The sequence below is a fragment of the Silurus meridionalis genome, chromosome 16 (genome assembly GCF_014805685.1).
Source record: "Silurus meridionalis isolate SWU-2019-XX chromosome 16, ASM1480568v1, whole genome shotgun sequence".
In the NCBI taxonomy this organism is placed as follows: Eukaryota; Metazoa; Chordata; class Actinopteri; order Siluriformes; family Siluridae; genus Silurus; species Silurus meridionalis.
In genome coordinates this window covers 5,563,818-5,583,003 of record NC_060899.1, presented here as the reverse complement: position 1 = coordinate 5,583,003, position 19,186 = coordinate 5,563,818, and the positions used below count along the sequence as shown (strand labels likewise).

General features: G+C 39.4%; 1 protein-coding gene across 1 annotated transcript in view; it reads left to right on the top strand.

Moving 5' to 3' along the window:
• lama5 (laminin, alpha 5) overlaps positions 1-19,186 on the top strand; it is a 72,367-nt gene that overhangs the window by 33,837 nt on the left and 19,344 nt on the right. Inside the window, 43 exon segments of the mRNA XM_046869090.1 lie at positions 367-485; positions 598-688; positions 772-906; positions 1,432-1,494; positions 1,642-1,782; positions 3,110-3,247; positions 3,460-3,594; positions 3,726-3,860; positions 4,862-4,999; positions 5,090-5,142; positions 5,283-5,382; positions 5,484-5,536; positions 5,647-5,752; positions 6,108-6,207; positions 6,301-6,457; positions 6,859-6,997; positions 7,673-7,815; positions 8,552-8,655; positions 8,744-8,897; positions 9,057-9,220; positions 10,395-10,503; positions 10,987-11,084; positions 11,305-11,476; positions 11,666-11,792; positions 11,937-12,076; positions 12,184-12,299; positions 12,435-12,628; positions 12,631-12,645; positions 12,810-13,011; positions 13,282-13,426; positions 13,704-13,844; positions 14,166-14,327; positions 14,859-14,966; positions 15,092-15,175; positions 15,594-15,824; positions 16,457-16,570; positions 17,318-17,448; positions 17,560-17,640; positions 17,781-17,995; positions 18,081-18,181; positions 18,286-18,469; positions 18,572-18,712; positions 18,890-19,041. Of these exon segments, the coding sequence (XP_046725046.1) occupies positions 367-485; positions 598-688; positions 772-906; positions 1,432-1,494; positions 1,642-1,782; positions 3,110-3,247; positions 3,460-3,594; positions 3,726-3,860; positions 4,862-4,999; positions 5,090-5,142; positions 5,283-5,382; positions 5,484-5,536; positions 5,647-5,752; positions 6,108-6,207; positions 6,301-6,457; positions 6,859-6,997; positions 7,673-7,815; positions 8,552-8,655; positions 8,744-8,897; positions 9,057-9,220; positions 10,395-10,503; positions 10,987-11,084; positions 11,305-11,476; positions 11,666-11,792; positions 11,937-12,076; positions 12,184-12,299; positions 12,435-12,628; positions 12,631-12,645; positions 12,810-13,011; positions 13,282-13,426; positions 13,704-13,844; positions 14,166-14,327; positions 14,859-14,966; positions 15,092-15,175; positions 15,594-15,824; positions 16,457-16,570; positions 17,318-17,448; positions 17,560-17,640; positions 17,781-17,995; positions 18,081-18,181; positions 18,286-18,469; positions 18,572-18,712; positions 18,890-19,041 (5,531 nt within the window).

Genomic DNA, 19,186 nt, shown 5'->3' with positions numbered 1-19,186 from the left:
TTTGAATAGTTTTGAATAAGGGCTCATGTGGAGATCATTTGCCACCTCATTGGTGTGTTACGTTTTATTTTAATGGAAAAATCAAGTTTTTTATTAGAACCTGTTGAACGTTTAAATTGCTATTGAGTTTCTTGACTTAATGTTTGGATGCACTCTATCTGAATATTGTTCTCTTTTTTTCTTGACTGACCTCGTAGCTATTTGCTTTGTTGTTCTATTGTGTGTGTGTGTGTATGTATATGTGTGTGTGTGTTCTATTCTATTGTTCTATTGTCTATTGTGTGTCTCCTCTGCCACCCTTTCAACTCCCCATTCCAGTTAAATTGACACTGATCAATAATATACTTTCTGTGCTTCTATCTACAGAATGTAACTGCCACAGACACTCGTTTGAGTGTTATTACGACCCCGAAGTAGAACAGAGAGGAGCCAGTCTGAACATGCAGGGCGAGTACCAGGGGGGAGGAATGTGTGTGGGGTGTCAGGTAGGCAAATACAGAAATACACTGGCAAGTGAGGCTGAATATATATTGACAGATGCACTGTTGCAGTAGTCATAGATATGTTTAATGATCTTGGCATTTCGTGTCTGTGCAGCACCACACAACAGGAATCAACTGTGAGCGTTGTGTACCAGGGTACTACAGGTCACCTCACCACCCTCTGGAGTCACCACAGGCCTGTTCAAGTCAGTGTGCAACCGAATATAAACAATATCTCATGTAATTTCTTATGTCCTCAATACTCAGCATTCTTACTTTCTCTCTGCAGAGTGTTTATGTGAGACAGATTTCACCGACGGCACGTGTGAGGATCTGACGGGTCGCTGCTACTGTAAGCCCAACTACACTGGAGAGAACTGCGACTCTTGTGCAGATGGATATGAGAACTTTCCGGCCTGCTACTGTAAGTTTTTTGTGTGTATGAGTGTGTGTGTGTGTGTGTGTGTGTGTGTGTGTGTGTGTGTGTGTGTGATCATCTTATTTTCTCTTAGTCACAGGTGACAAACTCTTCAGACTCAGACTACTGAATATTTTGATTCAGACCGTGAAAATGTACAGATTATACACACAGCAGTAACAGCACACATTTAGATACAGCAGTTACCATGTTATTAAAAATCAGAGTTTTGATATTTGCTCAATTAAAGAATTCATTTCATAACTGCAATCAGGATATTAAGCTATGAGAGATAAGACTGTACATCTGGACCCACTCCCAAATAATCAGTATAATCTATAATGCATATAATTCTTTTTTATTCTTTGAAACATTGTGCTTGATATATACTGTATAATAGAGGCTCTTATATCAACAATCAGCAATTTTGACACCCTGATTTTTGAGCGAAACTGTAAATTGCTGAATGTGGTTTTATTTCAGAGCAATGTAAATCTAGTGTGTTGGTATGTTTGTGTGTGCTTGCTTTAGTGGTCACTCCAACCTTCCCCACTAATCTTAATGGAGAGGCTCGACCTGCGGGAGAGATCATCAGTAAGACTTATCTCTTGATTTTCAATCCTTCTTCTCTAGTCCTATTATATGAAATTTGTCTTTAAACTTGCTGTGTGTGTGTGTGTGTGTGTGTGTGTGTGTGTGTGTGTGTGTGTGCATGTTTCTGTTGTTTTGGGGTTTTTTTAGACTGTGAGTGTAACGCAGCAGGCACAGAGGGGAATTCGTGTAAGGCAGATCCAAACACACGGACCTGCGTGTGTAAACCTGGTTTCACAGGACAGCACTGTGACACCTGTGCTGCGGGGTACTACGGCCTCAACTGCTATCGTAAGAACACACACACACACACACACACACACACACACACACACACACACACACAAACACACACACACACACACACACACACACACACATACACACATACACACACACACACGTGCGCACACACACACATACACACATACACACACACACAGGCGCACTTTAAATGTTGGTACTATGACGGGTAAAGGTTGAGAGGTAGCTGATATGATGGAGAGGAGAAAGGTGGATATGTTGTGTGTTCAGGAGACCAAGTGGAAAGGGAGTAAGGCCAGGAACATTGGAGGGGGTTTAAACTGTTCTTTTATGGTGTGGATGGAAAGAGAAATGGTGTAGGTGTATCCTGAAGGAAGAGTACAGAAAGAGTGTAGTGGCGGTGAAGAGAGTATCTGATAAAATAGTTTGGAAGGATATTGGAGACTGTAAGGTGTTGGCAGGGGACAGTGTAGATACACAGCATTGGATGGTGGTCTTTAGGGTGGACAGAGTTGTATGTAGACAAATGATCTGCTGTGGCGACCCCTAACGGGAGCAGCTGATAGAAGAAGAAGAAGCATTCTTTGTTCGATTTCTCAGTCGAGAATGAGTTTGAATAATGGGAACAAGTTATTTTCGACTGTGTGGATGTAGTGAACGGGGAATTTATGGTTGTTGCACTAAGCAATATGTCCAAATTTTTAAGGACAGCAGTGATGTACTTGGAAATTATTAAATATTTTGTATATACGTATGTATGTATGTATGTATGTATGTATGTATGTATGTATGAATGAATGTATGTATGTATTTATTTATTTATAATTTTTAACAAAACAAACTGTTCATCATAGCATTAAACACATCAGAAATCTTTCAGTGTATTTGGTGTTGGATCCATAGACCAGATTTTTATTTATTTATTTATTTTTTTGGCATGTGATTTATGTATGTGTATTTGTGTGTGTATGTGTTTGCAGATAGACAGTGTGTGTGTGTGTGTGTGTGTGTGTGTGTGTGTGTGTGTGTGTGTGTGTGTGTGTGTGTGTGTGTGTGTTTGTACAAAAACTTCTGGCAGTTTTTCTTTCCGGCAGACAGCATCTGAACAAACACACACATTGGTGGTCTATTTGTCAAAATATGTGGTTCTGTGCTGTTCAGCTACAGGCCCTGTTTGCCTGCATGTGTGAGGTATTTGTGGGAAGTGAATACCACCCACAAACAAAAGCAACTGACCGTTATACTGCTGCAAAGAATGCACAAACACATGCAACACACACACACACACACACACACACACACACACACACACACACACACACATAGTGTATCTAACTCTCTGTCCTTCTTCCAGGCTGTCAGTGCACAGGTCCAGGTTCACAGGACGGGTCATGTGATGTGGTAACAGGACAATGTGTGTGCAGAAGCGGCTTTTATGGCTATTCCTGCGACCAGTGTGCTTCTGGGTATTTTAACTACCCTCTGTGCCAGTGTGAGTGTGTGCCAAGTGTAATCCACTTATGTCTTTCGTTATACAGTACATACACATGCAATTTAATGTGTATTCAGGTTGATGACACAAATCAGAAAAGTGGACTTTCTCTCTTGCTCTCTCTCTCTCTATCTGGCTCTCTCTCTCTCTTTCTTGCTCTCTCTCTCTCTCTCTCTCTCTCTCTCTTTTTCTCTCTCTCTCTTTATTTGTAGTGTGTGGCTGTAGTGCAGTTGGCTCTCTACCTGATGGCTGTGACTCAACTGGTTATTGTTTGTGTCGGCCAGAGTTTACAGGCCCTCGCTGTGACGAGTGCCGCTCTGGCTTTCACTCTTATCCCAACTGTGAGGGTAAGAAACTACACACACACACACACTTACACACATTGCTGTATAAGCCAACACACACTCTACTAATATACTAAATCGAGCTGTGTACCTCACTGTAGCTGTTTTTTGTCTTCTCTGACTCTTTCTTTCAGTGTGCACCTGTGACCTGAGGACCTCCCAGGACTTAAACTGCAATGCAGCAGGGCAGTGCCATTGTAAACTCAACTACAGTGGCCCCAGGTGTGAGTCCTGTGCTCCGGGCTACTACAGTTACCCTACCTGCACACGTAAGTCTGCTACTCTCTGTAGAAGTTCTACAACAGTCTGCAATTAAAGTTAAAAAACAAAACGGATGAAATGTGGACTATTTTTGTGATCATTACACATATTTTCAATAGTTCTGTGTAGGGTTGCAAAAGTCCAGGAATTTTTTTAAGACTTGAAACTTTCCATAGGAATTAACTGAAATATATGGAATTTATAGGGAATTAATAAACTGGGAATTAACAAAATTGGTGGTTAGCCAAAAACAGGGAAGTTAAATGTGGTTAAAAGAAATCTTGTAAGAGAATCTCGGTTAAAACAAATTGAATGCGATTTCAGTTGAATTTTTACCCTGTACATTCATCAATGCACACAGCACACTTACAGCAGGGTTACTGAGGCCACACCCCCTGCATGCACTGTGCATTCCTGCATAAAATAACATACAACTTTTATGGAATCATCATGATTTTGGAAATCAAAGTCAAAAATGTTTTTTTTTTTTAAATCTGTATTAGTTTCATGCATGTCAGTTTATGACCAAACAAAATGTATATTTATGTTTATATATTATTTTGTTTATATGAATTCTAATTCCCATAAATTCCTGGCAAGTTTTCAACTTGTAATATTTCCAAAATTCCCCAGATGAATTTCCCATGGAAAATTTACCAGAAAGTTTCTGCCCTTTTGCAACTGTAGTTCTGTGAACATGGGAACAGTTGTATAATTCAAAACAGTGTTAGGGGAAGTAATTAAGATTTTGAACATTAGTACTAGAAATGCCAAGCTACCACAGTTGGGCCCTTGAGCATGGCCCTTATCCCTCACTTACACAGTTGTATAAAATAAAGAATTGTAAAGGTGTCTGCCAAATTCAATAAATGTAAAAAAAAGAAGGTATATGTTTATATAAAGGTGTATATTAGTAAAGAGTAGAGATATCTAAGCAGTGCATATCAATCACAGTTTCCTGTTTAATTCATGTCAATTTTATACTAATGTTGACTTCTTTGTCTGTCAGCCTGCCAGTGCTCAGACGAGGGCTCTCGGTTCACTGTGTGTGATTCGGTCTCAGGGCAGTGTGTGTGTCAACCCAACGTGGTGGGTCAGAAGTGTGATTCATGCAGCTCTGGAACCTACAACTTTCCCCAGTGCCAAGGTGAGTTTGTTTGGAGACTATTTCCAGGGCTGATCTCACACACAGTCATTTCACACTCTTATTCCATTTTTCATTTCCTTTTTTATTTAGGTGGTAGGTGTAATCCTGCTGGCTCTGTGGAGAATGGAGACTTGTTCACACTGGTACGTACTGGAATTGTTTCATGCAAAGAATAAGTGTTGATGAGAAATTTCTTCGTCTGTTAGTAACTTAAGCTGTGGCATCTTTATTGAGAAATTCACCCTGAACATCATTATCATTATCACTGTTACATATTCTTTAGGGCTACTGCGAGTGCAAACCCAATGTGGAGGGTGTGGCCTGTGACAGATGCAAACCTCTTTATTGGAACTTGTCACCTGATACCTTGTTTGGATGTTCAAGTAAGAAATAGGATTAACGATCCCTAAGCAATATAACACTTGTGAAATGATTAATAGATTGTAATGCATTGTATTGGTTTATGACTCGCTGTGTTGTGCAGACTGTGAGTGTAACAATGCGGGGACTGTGAGTGAAGTGGCAGAGTGTTTGCAGGTGTGTTCATTTTCTTTTCCAAATAATAAGTACATATTAGCATGTTGTATACTAGGTGTAAAGATTGCCCTTTTCTGAGCTTCATGTTGAGTGTGTCTGTGTGTTATTAGAATAATGGGCAGTGCTACTGCAAGCCTAACGTGTGCAGTGGAACATGTGCGGTGTGTAAGGACGGCTACTTCCACCTGGAACATAGCAACTACTTCGGTTGTCAGGGTAAGGTTTTTTTTAGATCATGAATGAGCTAGAAGTATGGGAAAAAAAATTTTGTTTGAACATGATACATTTGATATACACATCAGTGATATTTTTAGTACATAGTAATATCATTAGCACATTAATAATGTTGTCATTACAATTATTTTGTCCCAAATGGGTGTTTTAGCAGGTTTTCACAATGTGTATATATATATATATATATATATATATATATATATATATATATATATATATATATATATATATATATATATATGCATATATATATATATATATATATATATATATATATATATATATATATATATATATATATATATATGCATATATATATGTATGTGTGTATATTCAGGTTGTCAGTGTGATATTGGAGGTTCTGCTAGTCGCTCATGTGATGAAAGAAATGGCAGGTGTAGGTGCAGACCCAATGTAGAGGGACCCAAATGTAACCAGTAAGTCCAAATCCATACTGTATCTTTTCTAAACATAACTGCACACAGTATCGTTCTACAACAAAGCTCCACATTACCGGATTTACTTCCTAGCCCACGTCCAGATCACTATTTCCCTGACCTGCACCACATGAAGTTTGAGGTGGAAGAAGGCACGACGTTGGATGGGCGCTCAGTGCGTTTTGGCTACAATCCGCTGGAATTTGAGGGCTTTAGCTGGAGAGGCTATGCTCAGATGTCCTCTATTCAGGTGAGAGTCAGAATGGACAACAGAATAAGGCAAATACAATTATTAAGTGTGTGTTCAAGTGACAAGAACAAGTGAAAAATTATATGATGTCTAAATATCTATAAAGGCATATTATGTGGTTTTTTTACTAGCTGACTTGTGCAGAAATATTGTATCCATGCTCATTATGTCCCATGCATGTTTAATGCTCTTAGTGAGAATTGGTGAATATGATGACTTTGATAAACCATCATTTTGCGTGTGGCTTGGTGAAAGAGCTGTGTATAACAGTTAGATTTCTGAACGCTGCTTTTGGCTTTGTGCTGTAGTTCCGGTGGTGGGTTTAAGAAAAGGCTTTGCTTTTTTCGCTTTTTTATTTTTTCCTCCTTGCTCTCCATTTCGCACGTTCTCTCGCTCTGTAGCCACGGGTGCTAATTGAGGTGGTGGTCGGCTCTCCGGATCTCTTCCATGTGGTGTTGCACTATGTTAACCGTGGAGGCACGGACATCTGGGGACGTGTCTCTGTGGTGGAGGACATCAGGAATTTCCAATGCAGCAACTGTAAGTTCCACTACTTTCTGTCCCTTCTTCCTTTATCTCGCTCGCTCTCCTTGCCCTTGCTACCAGTTTCTGATTCTCAATGCAGTCGGTCTCAGGCGCATGAGCAGTGCTTCCAAAAGCTGGTCTTGCTTTTTGATTGGCTCGGTTGCTGTGGCCCCTTCCCTCCAAACCTGCACCAAGGACTCTTACTATAAACACACAGACCCAGACCTTCCCAACTCCAGGTCTTTAACATAGACCTTTGCTATATACCTCCCCTTCCCATTTCACTTATTCCCTCCCTCCACACTTTCCTCACTTTTGTCTATCTCAGAGCGCAGTTAAATTGACGGTGCACGTGAATGAGGTGGACATGTACCTCACGCGTTTCATCCTCAGATATGTAAGCACTGAGACTGCTGTTTCCCATGGCAAAATCACAGCCTATCCCAACAGCAGAAGAGGTATGTCTGACGAGTGCAGTAACCAGTGACTAGCCCTTGTCTGTCACCGATTCTATTCTTTTTGAATAATAGTTTGACCTTTTATATTTGAAGCACATATACTTTTGAGTTGAAACTGTAATACTGAATAATAATGGGAAAAAAAGTGTCAATAAAAAGTGTCAATAATGAAGATGTAAACTAATGTAGCATGATGTTTTAATCAATTTTCTTTCTTGCTCTCTTTGCCCAGGTTCTGAACAGTCCAAACAGATCGTTTTTGCTTACAGTTCAGAGCCGACATTTGTAAATGTGCCTCAGAACAGTTTTGTTGAGCCTTTTGTACTCAATCCTGGCACTTGGACCATCATCATCGAGGCTGAGGGCATTCTCCTGGTGAGAAAAATTTTACTGTTCTCTTCTGTACTTAATAAAAAGTGTGTCAATTTCACTCTTGTCATGTCTATGCAAATGAAAAGAAGATGTAGTTAAAAACTACATTATATGGACAAAAGTATTGGACTTTTCCAGGTTCTTTCCCAAACTATTAGCGCAACTCTGAGGGCACACAATGGCACAGGGTGCAGTAGCATTAAATTTTCCCTTCACTCAAACTAGGAGACCCAACCCTGTTCCAGCATGACAATGCCCCTGTGCACAAAGCAAATTCCCTGAAGATGTGCTTTGCATGGGTTGGAGTGGTAAAGTGGTATCTCCTGCTAAAGAGCTCTGACCTCAACCGTTTTGAACACTATTGGGATGATTTGGAACACTGACTGCACCCCAGGCCTCCTTACCTTACCTACATCCGTACCAGTACCACACTTTACTAACACTGTTGTGTCTAAATGAGCACAAATCTCCACAAGTAGACTCCAAATTCTAGTGGATCATCTTCCCAGAGGAGTGGGGCAAATTGGGACTAAATGTGGAATGTGATGCTCAAAAAGCTCATACCATACTTATGACTAGGTGTCTGCAAACCTTTGGTAATATAGTGTATGTATTTGTATTCTTACCTTCTGAAATCATTAGGTGTGATTAGTATATTGGCCATGGTTACAGAATATGAGTGACGAGTTTCCTTGTTTATCTTTTATCTTTCTCTTATTGTGATTGTGTACTTGCGCAGGATTATTTAGTGCTGTTGCCCAGTGCGTACTATGAAGCTCCTATTCTGCAGCTAAAAGTGACCGAACCCTGTATATACAGCCCAACGCATGAGCCCAGTCAAAAGTCAGTACATACACACAGTACATGTTGTCTATTTTACTTGATCCTATTGAAGTAGAGTGGAAAAGAATGGCGTTTTTTTTGTATGTAGTTGTTTGCAGTATAAGTACCTGTCTCTGGAGGAGTTCCCATCTCTCTCTGGGAAGGATGCCAGCTGTAGAGCGGATAATCATCTGCCCAGACCGTGCTCTGTAGAGAAGATTACACCTCGGCATCCCAGCATGGCCGTGTGCAGTGGCAATGACGTGAGTGTTGGACCCACATCCGTGGAAACTCCTCTGTTATGTAATAAAACATGATTATAGTTTATGCATTGACTTGTACTTATTAGGTTGCAAGATAATTAGATATGTGTTTATTGTGTGTGTGTGTGTGTGTGTGTGTGTGTGTGTGTGTGTGTGCAGATCAATGTGCAGCTGCGTGGTCGAGTACCTTTACCCGGTGAATATATTCTGGTGGTGGAGTATACAAGTGAAGAAAAAGCTCCACAGACCCTCACTGTGTCTGTTAACACACCCGGAGGACGCAACCAACAGGAGCACATCACACTCCTCCACTGCAAGTACAGGTGTGTTTATGTAAACATGTTTTTTTTAAAGAAAGGGTTAAACTCGGTGTGTTTATGACCTTATTCAGTGGCAAAACAGACAGGTTTCCACATTGACCTGTAAAATATGTAACAATTGTATCAAATTTTTCTTAAAATAAATTATAACTGCAATATAAAAAATGGACCAGAGATATATACACACATATATATATATATATATATATATATATATATATATATACATATATAAACATCCGTTTTTTTCGTATTAGCAACTGCAGGCCAATTTAAAAACAGCTTTTGAAAAATAAGGACTATCGTTATGTCTCTCATTAGAGGTAACTGATATTACATGCATAGAGCTGTATTAGGCATTCAGCTCTATTGTATTTTAAATGGGATTATATCTTGTTTTCTTTGTATTATTTTACAAATTATTTATTTGTAAGTTTTAATGGGTTAAGCCTAGCCATAAACTCAGTGGTTAAGCCTAAAATCACTGATGAGAAAGGCAGGGCTTCAAGTCACAACACATTTAAGCTGTTCCTGTTGGGACCTTAACCCCCTCTGCTCCAAGGGTGCACCATGTTCTGAACCCAGTTTCCAAATTTATTACGATATACAAAACAAAAAATTTCACTGTGCTTAAAAACTTTATTTTCTAAACGTTAAGCCATCAAAAAATTAGGGAAACCATGGCAACTTTATTAATAATTAATAATAATTTCATACAGTTTGAAAATATTTACCAATAAAGTGCCATTTTTTATTTGAAATGCCTTTTATTGGAGAAATTGTGGCCACCTCTGTTTTAGACTCACTAATGGACTATTAGATTTTCTTTAAAAGCTTTAATAATTGTTATGAATTTTGTGATTAGATTGTTGTCAAAGCACACGCTATTAACCCAAGTGGTTAATGAGCTAAAGTTCTGCCACACAAAACAGACATTTCTGTTTGTCTGCAAACTACACAAGAGTTTTTTTTTCGTTCACATACTAACAATGATATGAAAATCAGTGACGGTTTTATGTGCTACACCACCCCACTTTTTTAAGTTGATATATTTACTGGTATTTTAGACTCCTTTCAACTAATGTTCATACAAAATGTATATTATATGTAAATATCTTTATTATTTGTGATAATCTTTCTTTCCAAAAATTACTTAAGAATTATTGTTGTGTTTTAGTTTCTTGTGTCGTGCAGTGTCTATCGATGAAATGCACCGCATTGCTGTCTTCACTATTTCAACTGAAGTTGATGTGCAGCTCATTGCAGACCAAAGCAATTTCTTCCTGGTGAGAAATCTTTTGTCCTGTTACTTACTTTTTAACTATATCTTTTAACTATATCTATAAACTTGGACTTAATAGAAACAAACAATGTGATTTGTCCCAGCATGGTCATAAATTAAGCGTTTTATGGCTTATGTTGAGTTAATTGTAAAAATAAACATAATGTTTTTGTATCAAAGGCGGTAGGTTTTTTAAAAAAGTGTGTAGTACGATATATATATATCATATATCGTACTACTATTATTATTTTTATTATATTTTCTGTATGAGCTGATTAGAGAAGTACACACTGTATGGCAGATGTTTTACACCATGGTATATTTTAAATGTATAACAAATTGAAAACCTTATATTTTAATGATTTATAATCAAAAAAGTTACAATGTTTGATCATCACAGTCTGTGTGATATGTGAGACTTTAAATGCAGCTATAATCTCTGTGTTCTTAAAAGTGGTGTTGCATGTTTATCTGATTCTACTTCCAGCACAAAGTGTTCCTGATCCCTCATGCTCAGTTCACAATGGAGTATCTGAGACCCGGCGTGCACTGTATCAGCACCCATGGACACTTTGAACCTGACAGGTACTACTACATGCTTAATCACAATGACTGAGCAAAAGCTAGAATGTGATGTGATGTGATGTATCGTGACAAAATCGTCTGTTGCAAATTGACCATTTGTCATGTACTACATTAGGACTAAGAGAAAGGAGGACGGTGTATTGCAGCGTGCGTGCAACATGATGCTTTTGCGCTTACATGATTAATATATTGAGTGATGGACTCATGTCTCTTCTTCTAGTGGTTCCTGCATCCCCTCTCGCTTTCAGACCCCATCTCAGTCTCTGGTTCTGAAGGAGGGCCAGGCTTCCTTATCTGATAATGTGCATGTTGACCCTGCTCATGTGACGACCCGTGACACGCCCCCAGCTGCCATTGACAATAGCGACCACATCCATCTAGACTCTGCTCAGGTTCACTTAACATGAATATTTATTTTGTTTGAGTTTACATGTACATGTATTTGTTCACATTCTGTGTAATTGGGCGTCAGTCACTATGATGGCTCAAGAGTACTAAATTACTGATCGGTTTTCTCTTTCTTTCTTTCTTTCTTTCTTTCTTTCTTTCTTTCTTTCTTTCTTACTTTCTTTCTTTCTCAGAATGCAGTAATATATTCAACACAAGTGCATGCCTTGGGACGCTACGTGTTCATCCTACACTACCATCAGCCACTGCACCCAAGCTTCACAGTACAGATTTATGTAAATGGTGGACGAATTTGGCAGGGTGAGGATCAATTAGCAGTGATACCACTGGCACACTATTAGCTACGAATTAATGTGATAAGGAAAGCAAAAGACCGAGCCATTTATTATTTTTTGAACTGTTGAGCTCTTGCATTTTTATAATGTACAACCCTTTCCATCTCAGGCCATGCCAATGCCACATTCTGTCCCCATGGCTATGGCTGCCGCAGCGTTCTGATCTCAGAAAACCAGATCATTCTAGATGTGACTGATCATGAGGTCATTGTGAATGTGCAAGTCCCAGAGGGCAAAACACTCTGGCTGGTAAATGATTATTTTTGAAGCAATAATGTATAGAAAGCTTTGGTGCTGTTATAACAATCTGATTAAGTTGTGTGTGTGTGTGTGTGTGTGTTGTTGTTGTTGTACAGGATTATATTCTGGTGGTTCCAGAGAGCAGCTACAGCTCGAGTTATCTGTCCGAAGAGCCACTGGATAAATCCTATGACTTCATCAGCAACTGTGGACAAAACAGCTTCTACATCAAGTACATGAAACTTACATGTTAAAAATAAATGTATTAAGTGTGTGTAAAAGTCATTTAGAATAGATTTTAGATGCTTACTGAATACATTTAAGGCATTTGGAGAAGTTAATTAACCAATTTAACTGTTTCCTCAAGCCCTCAGACAGCGTCTCAGTTCTGCCGGAATTCAGCTGCATCTCTTTCGGTTTACTTCAATAATGGCGCTGTACCATGTGGCTGCCATGAGGTCGGGTCCGAAAGCGATACGTGCCAGCCATTTGGAGGTCAGTGCCCCTGCAGGTCCAACGTGATTGGCCGAGACTGCTCGCAATGTGCCACCGGATACTACGGCTTCCCAACTGCAGGCGTGAGTACCATCCCTAGAACAGATATATCGTATCTCATAATTATCCTTTTGATATTTGTCCTAAACAAATCTGTTAATAACATGCATAACTGACTAGCTGTAGCTATCGACGATTGAATTTGAGTACTTTCTGCTCACTTGCACGTGTGTGTACATGTTTGTAGCATGTAATTGCGGCACACGCTTATGCGAGCCAGTGACAGGCGAGTGCATCTGTCCTCCACGTACACTGCTGCCGGAATGTGTGCAGTGTGAGCCGCAGACGTTTGGCTGCCATCCCCTGGTAGGCTGTGAAATGTGTAACTGTTCCCAGCCAGGGGTCACGGCTCAGGAAATCAGCTGCGACACAAACAGCGGCCAGTGCAGGTAAGTCATTTCAGCTTTGCACGATTCTACAGAACTGTACCACATTCCATAGCGATATATTCTCGCTCCTATTCTCACTCCTCCCAAAAATAACCTGCTGATTTATCCAGACATCACAGTAGGCACTGTTGCCTGCATTTGAATAATAATTGAATTTTGATATGGATAGCGTCATCTGTGATTTAATTAGCAATACAAAGTAGGATTTGGCCGCCATTTACTTCATGAATCTCACAGCTGCAATTTAATGATGTGATGTTAATGCCGCAGTTGCAAGAACAACATCGTCGGTCGGCAGTGTGACCGGTGCTCGCCTGGTTTCTATGGATATCCCAACTGCAGGCCATGTGACTGCAACGAGGCTGGAACTGAGAGGAGTGTGTGCCACTCCATCACAGGACAGTGTTTATGCAAGGTACAGATGTCTCTCTTCACTCTCTCTCTCTCTCTCTCTCTGTCTGCCTTTACTCTTCTACAGCACCACTATATGTAAATCCTCATTCTAAACTTCATGAATCATTTAGGGATTACCAGAATTATTTTGTTACTTGTTCGTTACAGTTTATTTAAATGTATTTTATCAATATGACTCTGCACATGAACCCTGTGATTAGCAGAATTAAAATACAATACAATGTAAATGAGCCCTGAAGTATCATTGGTTTTGCTTCATGTCTTGTCCTCCTTTTCAGGAAAACGTGGTGGGCTCTCGGTGTGACCAGTGCGCATTGGGCACATTCCATCTTGACCCCACTAACCCTAAAGGGTGCACCAAATGTTTCTGCTTCGGCGCCACTGACCGCTGCCGCAGCTCAGACAAGCGTAGAGAAGAGGTACTCACAAATGCACACTTGAAGACCCTATTTTTTTCATTATTTTGGGATTATATTAATAATAATCATTTACAAGTCGTTATTTAGCATATAATGCAACAACGGATGATCAAATGTTAGACATAGTGAACATTCTAACCGTTTAAACAAATTAATCAAGAAAAACATTCTTTTTTTACTTCATTATTTACATTATTAATGTTATTATTGTTATTGTTATTATTATTCTTTAGTGGATTATTATGATTATGATTATGATTATTATTATTATTATTATTACTATTACTGCTCTGTGTAATGACTAATAACTGTCGTGTGTAGATTATGGTCATGGAAGGCTGGGTGTTGCTGAGAGGAGACAGAGAGGAAGTGCCCGTGTCTGTGTTCGGGGATCAGGATCTAGTGGAAGCGGATCTCAGTGACGTCCCTGATGTCTATCAGGATTTTCACTGGCATGCACCTCGCGCTTATCTGGGTGACAAGGTTGGCATTTAGAAATCTCTGTTCTCATAAAGAAACAGAAAATGCTCATGCGTTTAAAATATACAATAGCAAAGTGGGATTTATCACTAGATCACTAATCACTCTGGGATCTGCTAAACAGGCTTGGGAAAAAAAGCTACAGGAATCACAGTAGCTTTTATCTGTTGTCTGCAAAAATGTGTGTGTTGTCTGTCTCAGAAAGGGTTTTGACTATGTCAGTTAGGTCTCTCAAACCAAGATAAACATCCCACAAGAGCTGCGGTTTTGGAGATGCTCTGACCCAGTCGTCTAGACGTCACAATTTGACCCTTGTCAAACTCACACAAATCCTCACGTTGCCCATGTTTCCTGCTTCTAACGCATCAACTTGAGGACAAAATATTCACTTGCTGCCTAATAAATCCCACCCACTAATGTAGTCATGTTTTGCCTGGTCGGTGTATAATCCCACTGTCTACATACACTGTAGTCTCATACATTTACAGGCTTTATAGATTTTTCATGTTTTAATCTCATGTTCTCTCATTCTAGGTGTCATCCTATGGCGGTTATTTGCGCTATCAGTTACACACACAGACAATGAGAGGAGATGCCCTGATTTTGCCTTCTGAAGCCTTTCGACCCGACATTATACTCAAGGTTCCTACTTCTACTTCTAAGTTGCAATAACTTGCAATACATTTAAACCATGTAGAAATCAGGACATATCCAGGAATTCCATTTAAATAAACCATAGTGCAATATTTTCAACTTCATGTGTGCAGGGAAACCAGATGACCCTGGTCTACATGGAGAGAGAGTATTTTTCTCCTGAGGAGCCCCATGAAGGAGTTATATATCTAGTGGAGGTAGGAGGATGAGTTGTCAAAGCACCAGCAATGACAAGGAAAAACATCTTAAACACAGACATGCATGCACACACTTGTGCACATTCACACATGCAAACACAATCATTATAAATAATTCAATATGGCATAACTCCATTTAAAAATTTCATCATACCAGTAACAGAATATTATAAAAAATGTTTTTTTTATAATTAATAAAAAAAATTATCATAATAATATTTTAAATAAGGTTATTTAAAAGACACTAAGAGCACCTATATATACAATATATGATATATATACGATCGAGCATTTATATATACGATATACAATATAATAAAATCACTGTATCATCAGCATTAATCAAGGAATTTTTGCTAAATGACTAAAGTTTTCCTACAATCAGAAGATAAGTTTATGGACCCCGTTCTCTCTATAGGGAAGCTTCCGTCACGCTCAGACAGGGAACTCAGTGTCTCGGGAGGAGCTGATGATGGTGCTGGTGGCTCTGGAGTCTCTGCAGGTCCGAGCGCTCCACTCCCAATCGGCGCAGTCCGTCTCTTTACGTGCTGCCAGGCTCGAGGGTGCTGAGCATCTGCCCAACGGACGCCACGCCAACAACGTGGAGCTGTGCATGTGTTCTGCAAGCTACCAGGGCGACTCGTGTCAGGTCGGTGTCTGATGGTTTGCAGCACACAGTCAATCAAATCAGTTCAATTCAGGTTTAATATAAATTAGTATTCCTATACGTTTATCCTTAATGATCAAGCCGGAAGTGACAGTGGCAAGGAAAAACCCTCTGAGATGGTGTGAGGAAGAAACCTTGAGATGATACAAAAGGGAACTTTTCTTCATCTGGGTGGCACATAATGTCCATTTATTATAATTCCATCATTGTTAAAGTTATCACTGATGGATGCTTGAGTGCAAAACAGTTTGTGCCAATTGTAGTCCTGCAAACTGTTTATATTAAGTATAGTCAAAGTCTATGTTTATTGATTGGGAGACAACTTTCTTTAGATTTTGATCTTTAGTTTGTTCAGGAGTGGTTTCTAATAGATAAGGATGGTGTTCGTTTTTGATTTTCAGATTTACATAGACTCAGTCAAGTCTCTTAACTGATAATCCACTGTATGCAATAGAGCACACACAGTTATATATGTTATTAAAGTTCTTGTAATATATACTTGTGATACTTGCAAATAGCTTTTAGGCAATAGTTTTATTCTTTCTCTCTCTCTCTCTCTCTCTCTCTCTCTCTCTCTCTCTCTCTCCTGTATTGAATCTGTATCTGTCTCTCAGCGATGTGCTCCAGGCTACTACAGAGACACCAAAGGCCTGTTCCTGGGCAAGTGTGTTCCTTGCAACTGTAATGGCCACTCTGATCAGTGCCTGGATGGATCCGGAATATGTGTGGTGAGTATGTGTATAGTTTATATATATATATAAATATATTAGGGCTGTCAATCGATTAAAATGTTTAATTGCATATTTTTATTTGCTTTAAATACCTTAAATTAATACTTTTCAAGTTTTTAATACTCTAATCAACATGGGCATGGACAAATATGGATGCTTTGTGCAAATGTATGTTAGTGAAACCATACACAACATAGAGCATGAACACAAAACATTCTTGTGAATGTTTTAAAGTAATTATGGTGCTTTAAATTGCATGAATGTTCCAAACAGGACTTTTGCTATGTTTCCACACAGATGGTTTTAATTGCTAAAATATTTATATATTAATTTAATAATTTATTTATATATTTATTCTGATAATCTCTTTACTGTGTTGCTATTAGACATTATGCATATATGAAACCATTATAAGTTCTGAGTACATTACAATTCTCTTAAAATAAATAAATAAAAAAGAGAGATTTATGAAATTATTTTGTCTATGATAGTTCTCTTGATGAGATGACCATTTTTTTTACTGAAAACAAAAGAATGATTATAAATAATAAAGGGTGGACAGCAGAAATCAAATGCATCAAATGTATGTATGGGAATATATATCTGTATATTATTCTATTATATATTGAGCGGCGTTTAAAGAAGGTGCATTAGTTTGCATTACCTTTAGGAATAAAGTCAGTTTTAATGTAAAAATTTAGGATTTGTAGGTGCCGTTTGAAATCTGTATTTCGAATTCTTCAGAGCTGCCGTCACAACATGGCTGGAGACCACTGTGAGAAGTGTCTTGGTGGTTTTCACAGCAACAGCACAGTGGATGGCCATGCTGTATCCTGCAGCAGCTGCCCATGTCCACTACAGGTGGCATCCAACAAGTCAGTGCTCTCACCATCTTCTACTTCATTTTTACTTCTATTTTTTTTTTTATGTTTTGTACATTGTATGCAGCTTCCCTCAGACATTGATCTTTTTTTTTTGGTTTTCAGTTTTGCTACTGGCTGTGTAGAGAAGCCCAATCACATGCAGTGTCTGTGCATGCCTGGCTACGCTGGGCCCAAGTGTGAAAGGTTTCTTCAGTTGTCTTTCAGCTATCACACATATATTTGACATTGGGACATAAAAAATCTGTAATATGCTGGTTTCTAGGTGCACCTCAGCTAAGGAGACGTGTCCGGTATCTAATCAGACAACTATTATTTATCCATAGGTGTGCCCCTGGTTACTATGGCAACCCCATGGTGATTGGAAGCACTTGCCAGCCGTGCAAATGTAATGACAATTTGGACCCAAACATGCTGTTCAACGACTGCCATCCAGTGACCGGTGAGTGCCACGGCTGCATGTACAACACAGCGGGACCCCACTGTGAGATCTGCGCTCCAGGTTTCTATGGTGACGCCATCACTGCGAAGAACTGCACCAGTAAGACTTGTGGTTAGCACACTATTTTTAAACCGCTTTGCGCAATATTTCACAATTTCTTTGTCTTTAAAAAAAAACCTTTCAGAATGCAGCTGTTCTCCCTGTGGAACGGCCTCATGTGACCCCTATACGGGTCAGTGTCACTGTAAACCAAGTGTTACAGGCATCCACTGTGATCACTGTGAGGTATGAAACTTATCTGTTCTTTATTTGTTTTATGTCTTTTGAGACCAGTTAAGCCTGTGGTCTGACTGTAATTTGTGCTTATATGATTAATAATTCGTGTTCAGGATGGCACATTTGGCTTTGACTCGTGTACTGGTTGCCACGCATGTGACTGTGAAGCAGCTGCAGCGCTGACTCAGCCGTGTAACCCAGTTAGCGGCTCATGTGCGTGTCGTCCTGGTGTGAACGGCCCTAACTGCCGCCAGTGTGCTCCTGGACACTGGGACTACGGTCCTGATGGCTGCAAAAGTAAGGCTTTTTTCCAAAACCTACACACTTTATTCAAAACATTATTTTTTAATATGTTACGCAGTCTTTATTACATTACCGTGTGTTTCTTTTGGACTTCAGAGTGTGAGTGTAGAGGAGGTCGTTGTGATCCACGGACCGGAGAATGCCGCTGTCCTGACACTCTGACAGGGAAACAGTGTGATCGCTGCACCAACGAACACAGTGTTCTGGTCACTAATGGAGCTGATGTCCACTGTGAAGGTAAATATAGAAACAGAGACAAAAAGAAGTTTTAAAACCTCATACATTTTACCGCTCTATTTTATCTTCATTCCATATCGACTCATATAAACTAGTTACAGGATGAATTTTCATACATAAGGAGATGAGTATGAACTTCTGACAGCTTATTTATGTGTGTATTTATTATTTGATCAGTATGCGATAGCTGCGTGAGAGTGCTACTGCAGGATCTAGACATGGTGAACAACTACTTCCTCTCTGTGGATAACCAGCTAAAGAACATCAGTGCCAGCGCCCTCGCCTGGGAACAACTCCGCAACCTTAATGTGTCGGTGATGAACGTGACTGTGAGTCTTTCTCTTTCTCTTTTTCTTTCTCTCTATCTTTCTCTCTGTCAAATACACAGTCACAATCAGGGTATATGTAAAACCAGACCTGCTGAATGTCTGATCTATTACTGTTAGTTGCCTACTCACATTTCCTAAATACACA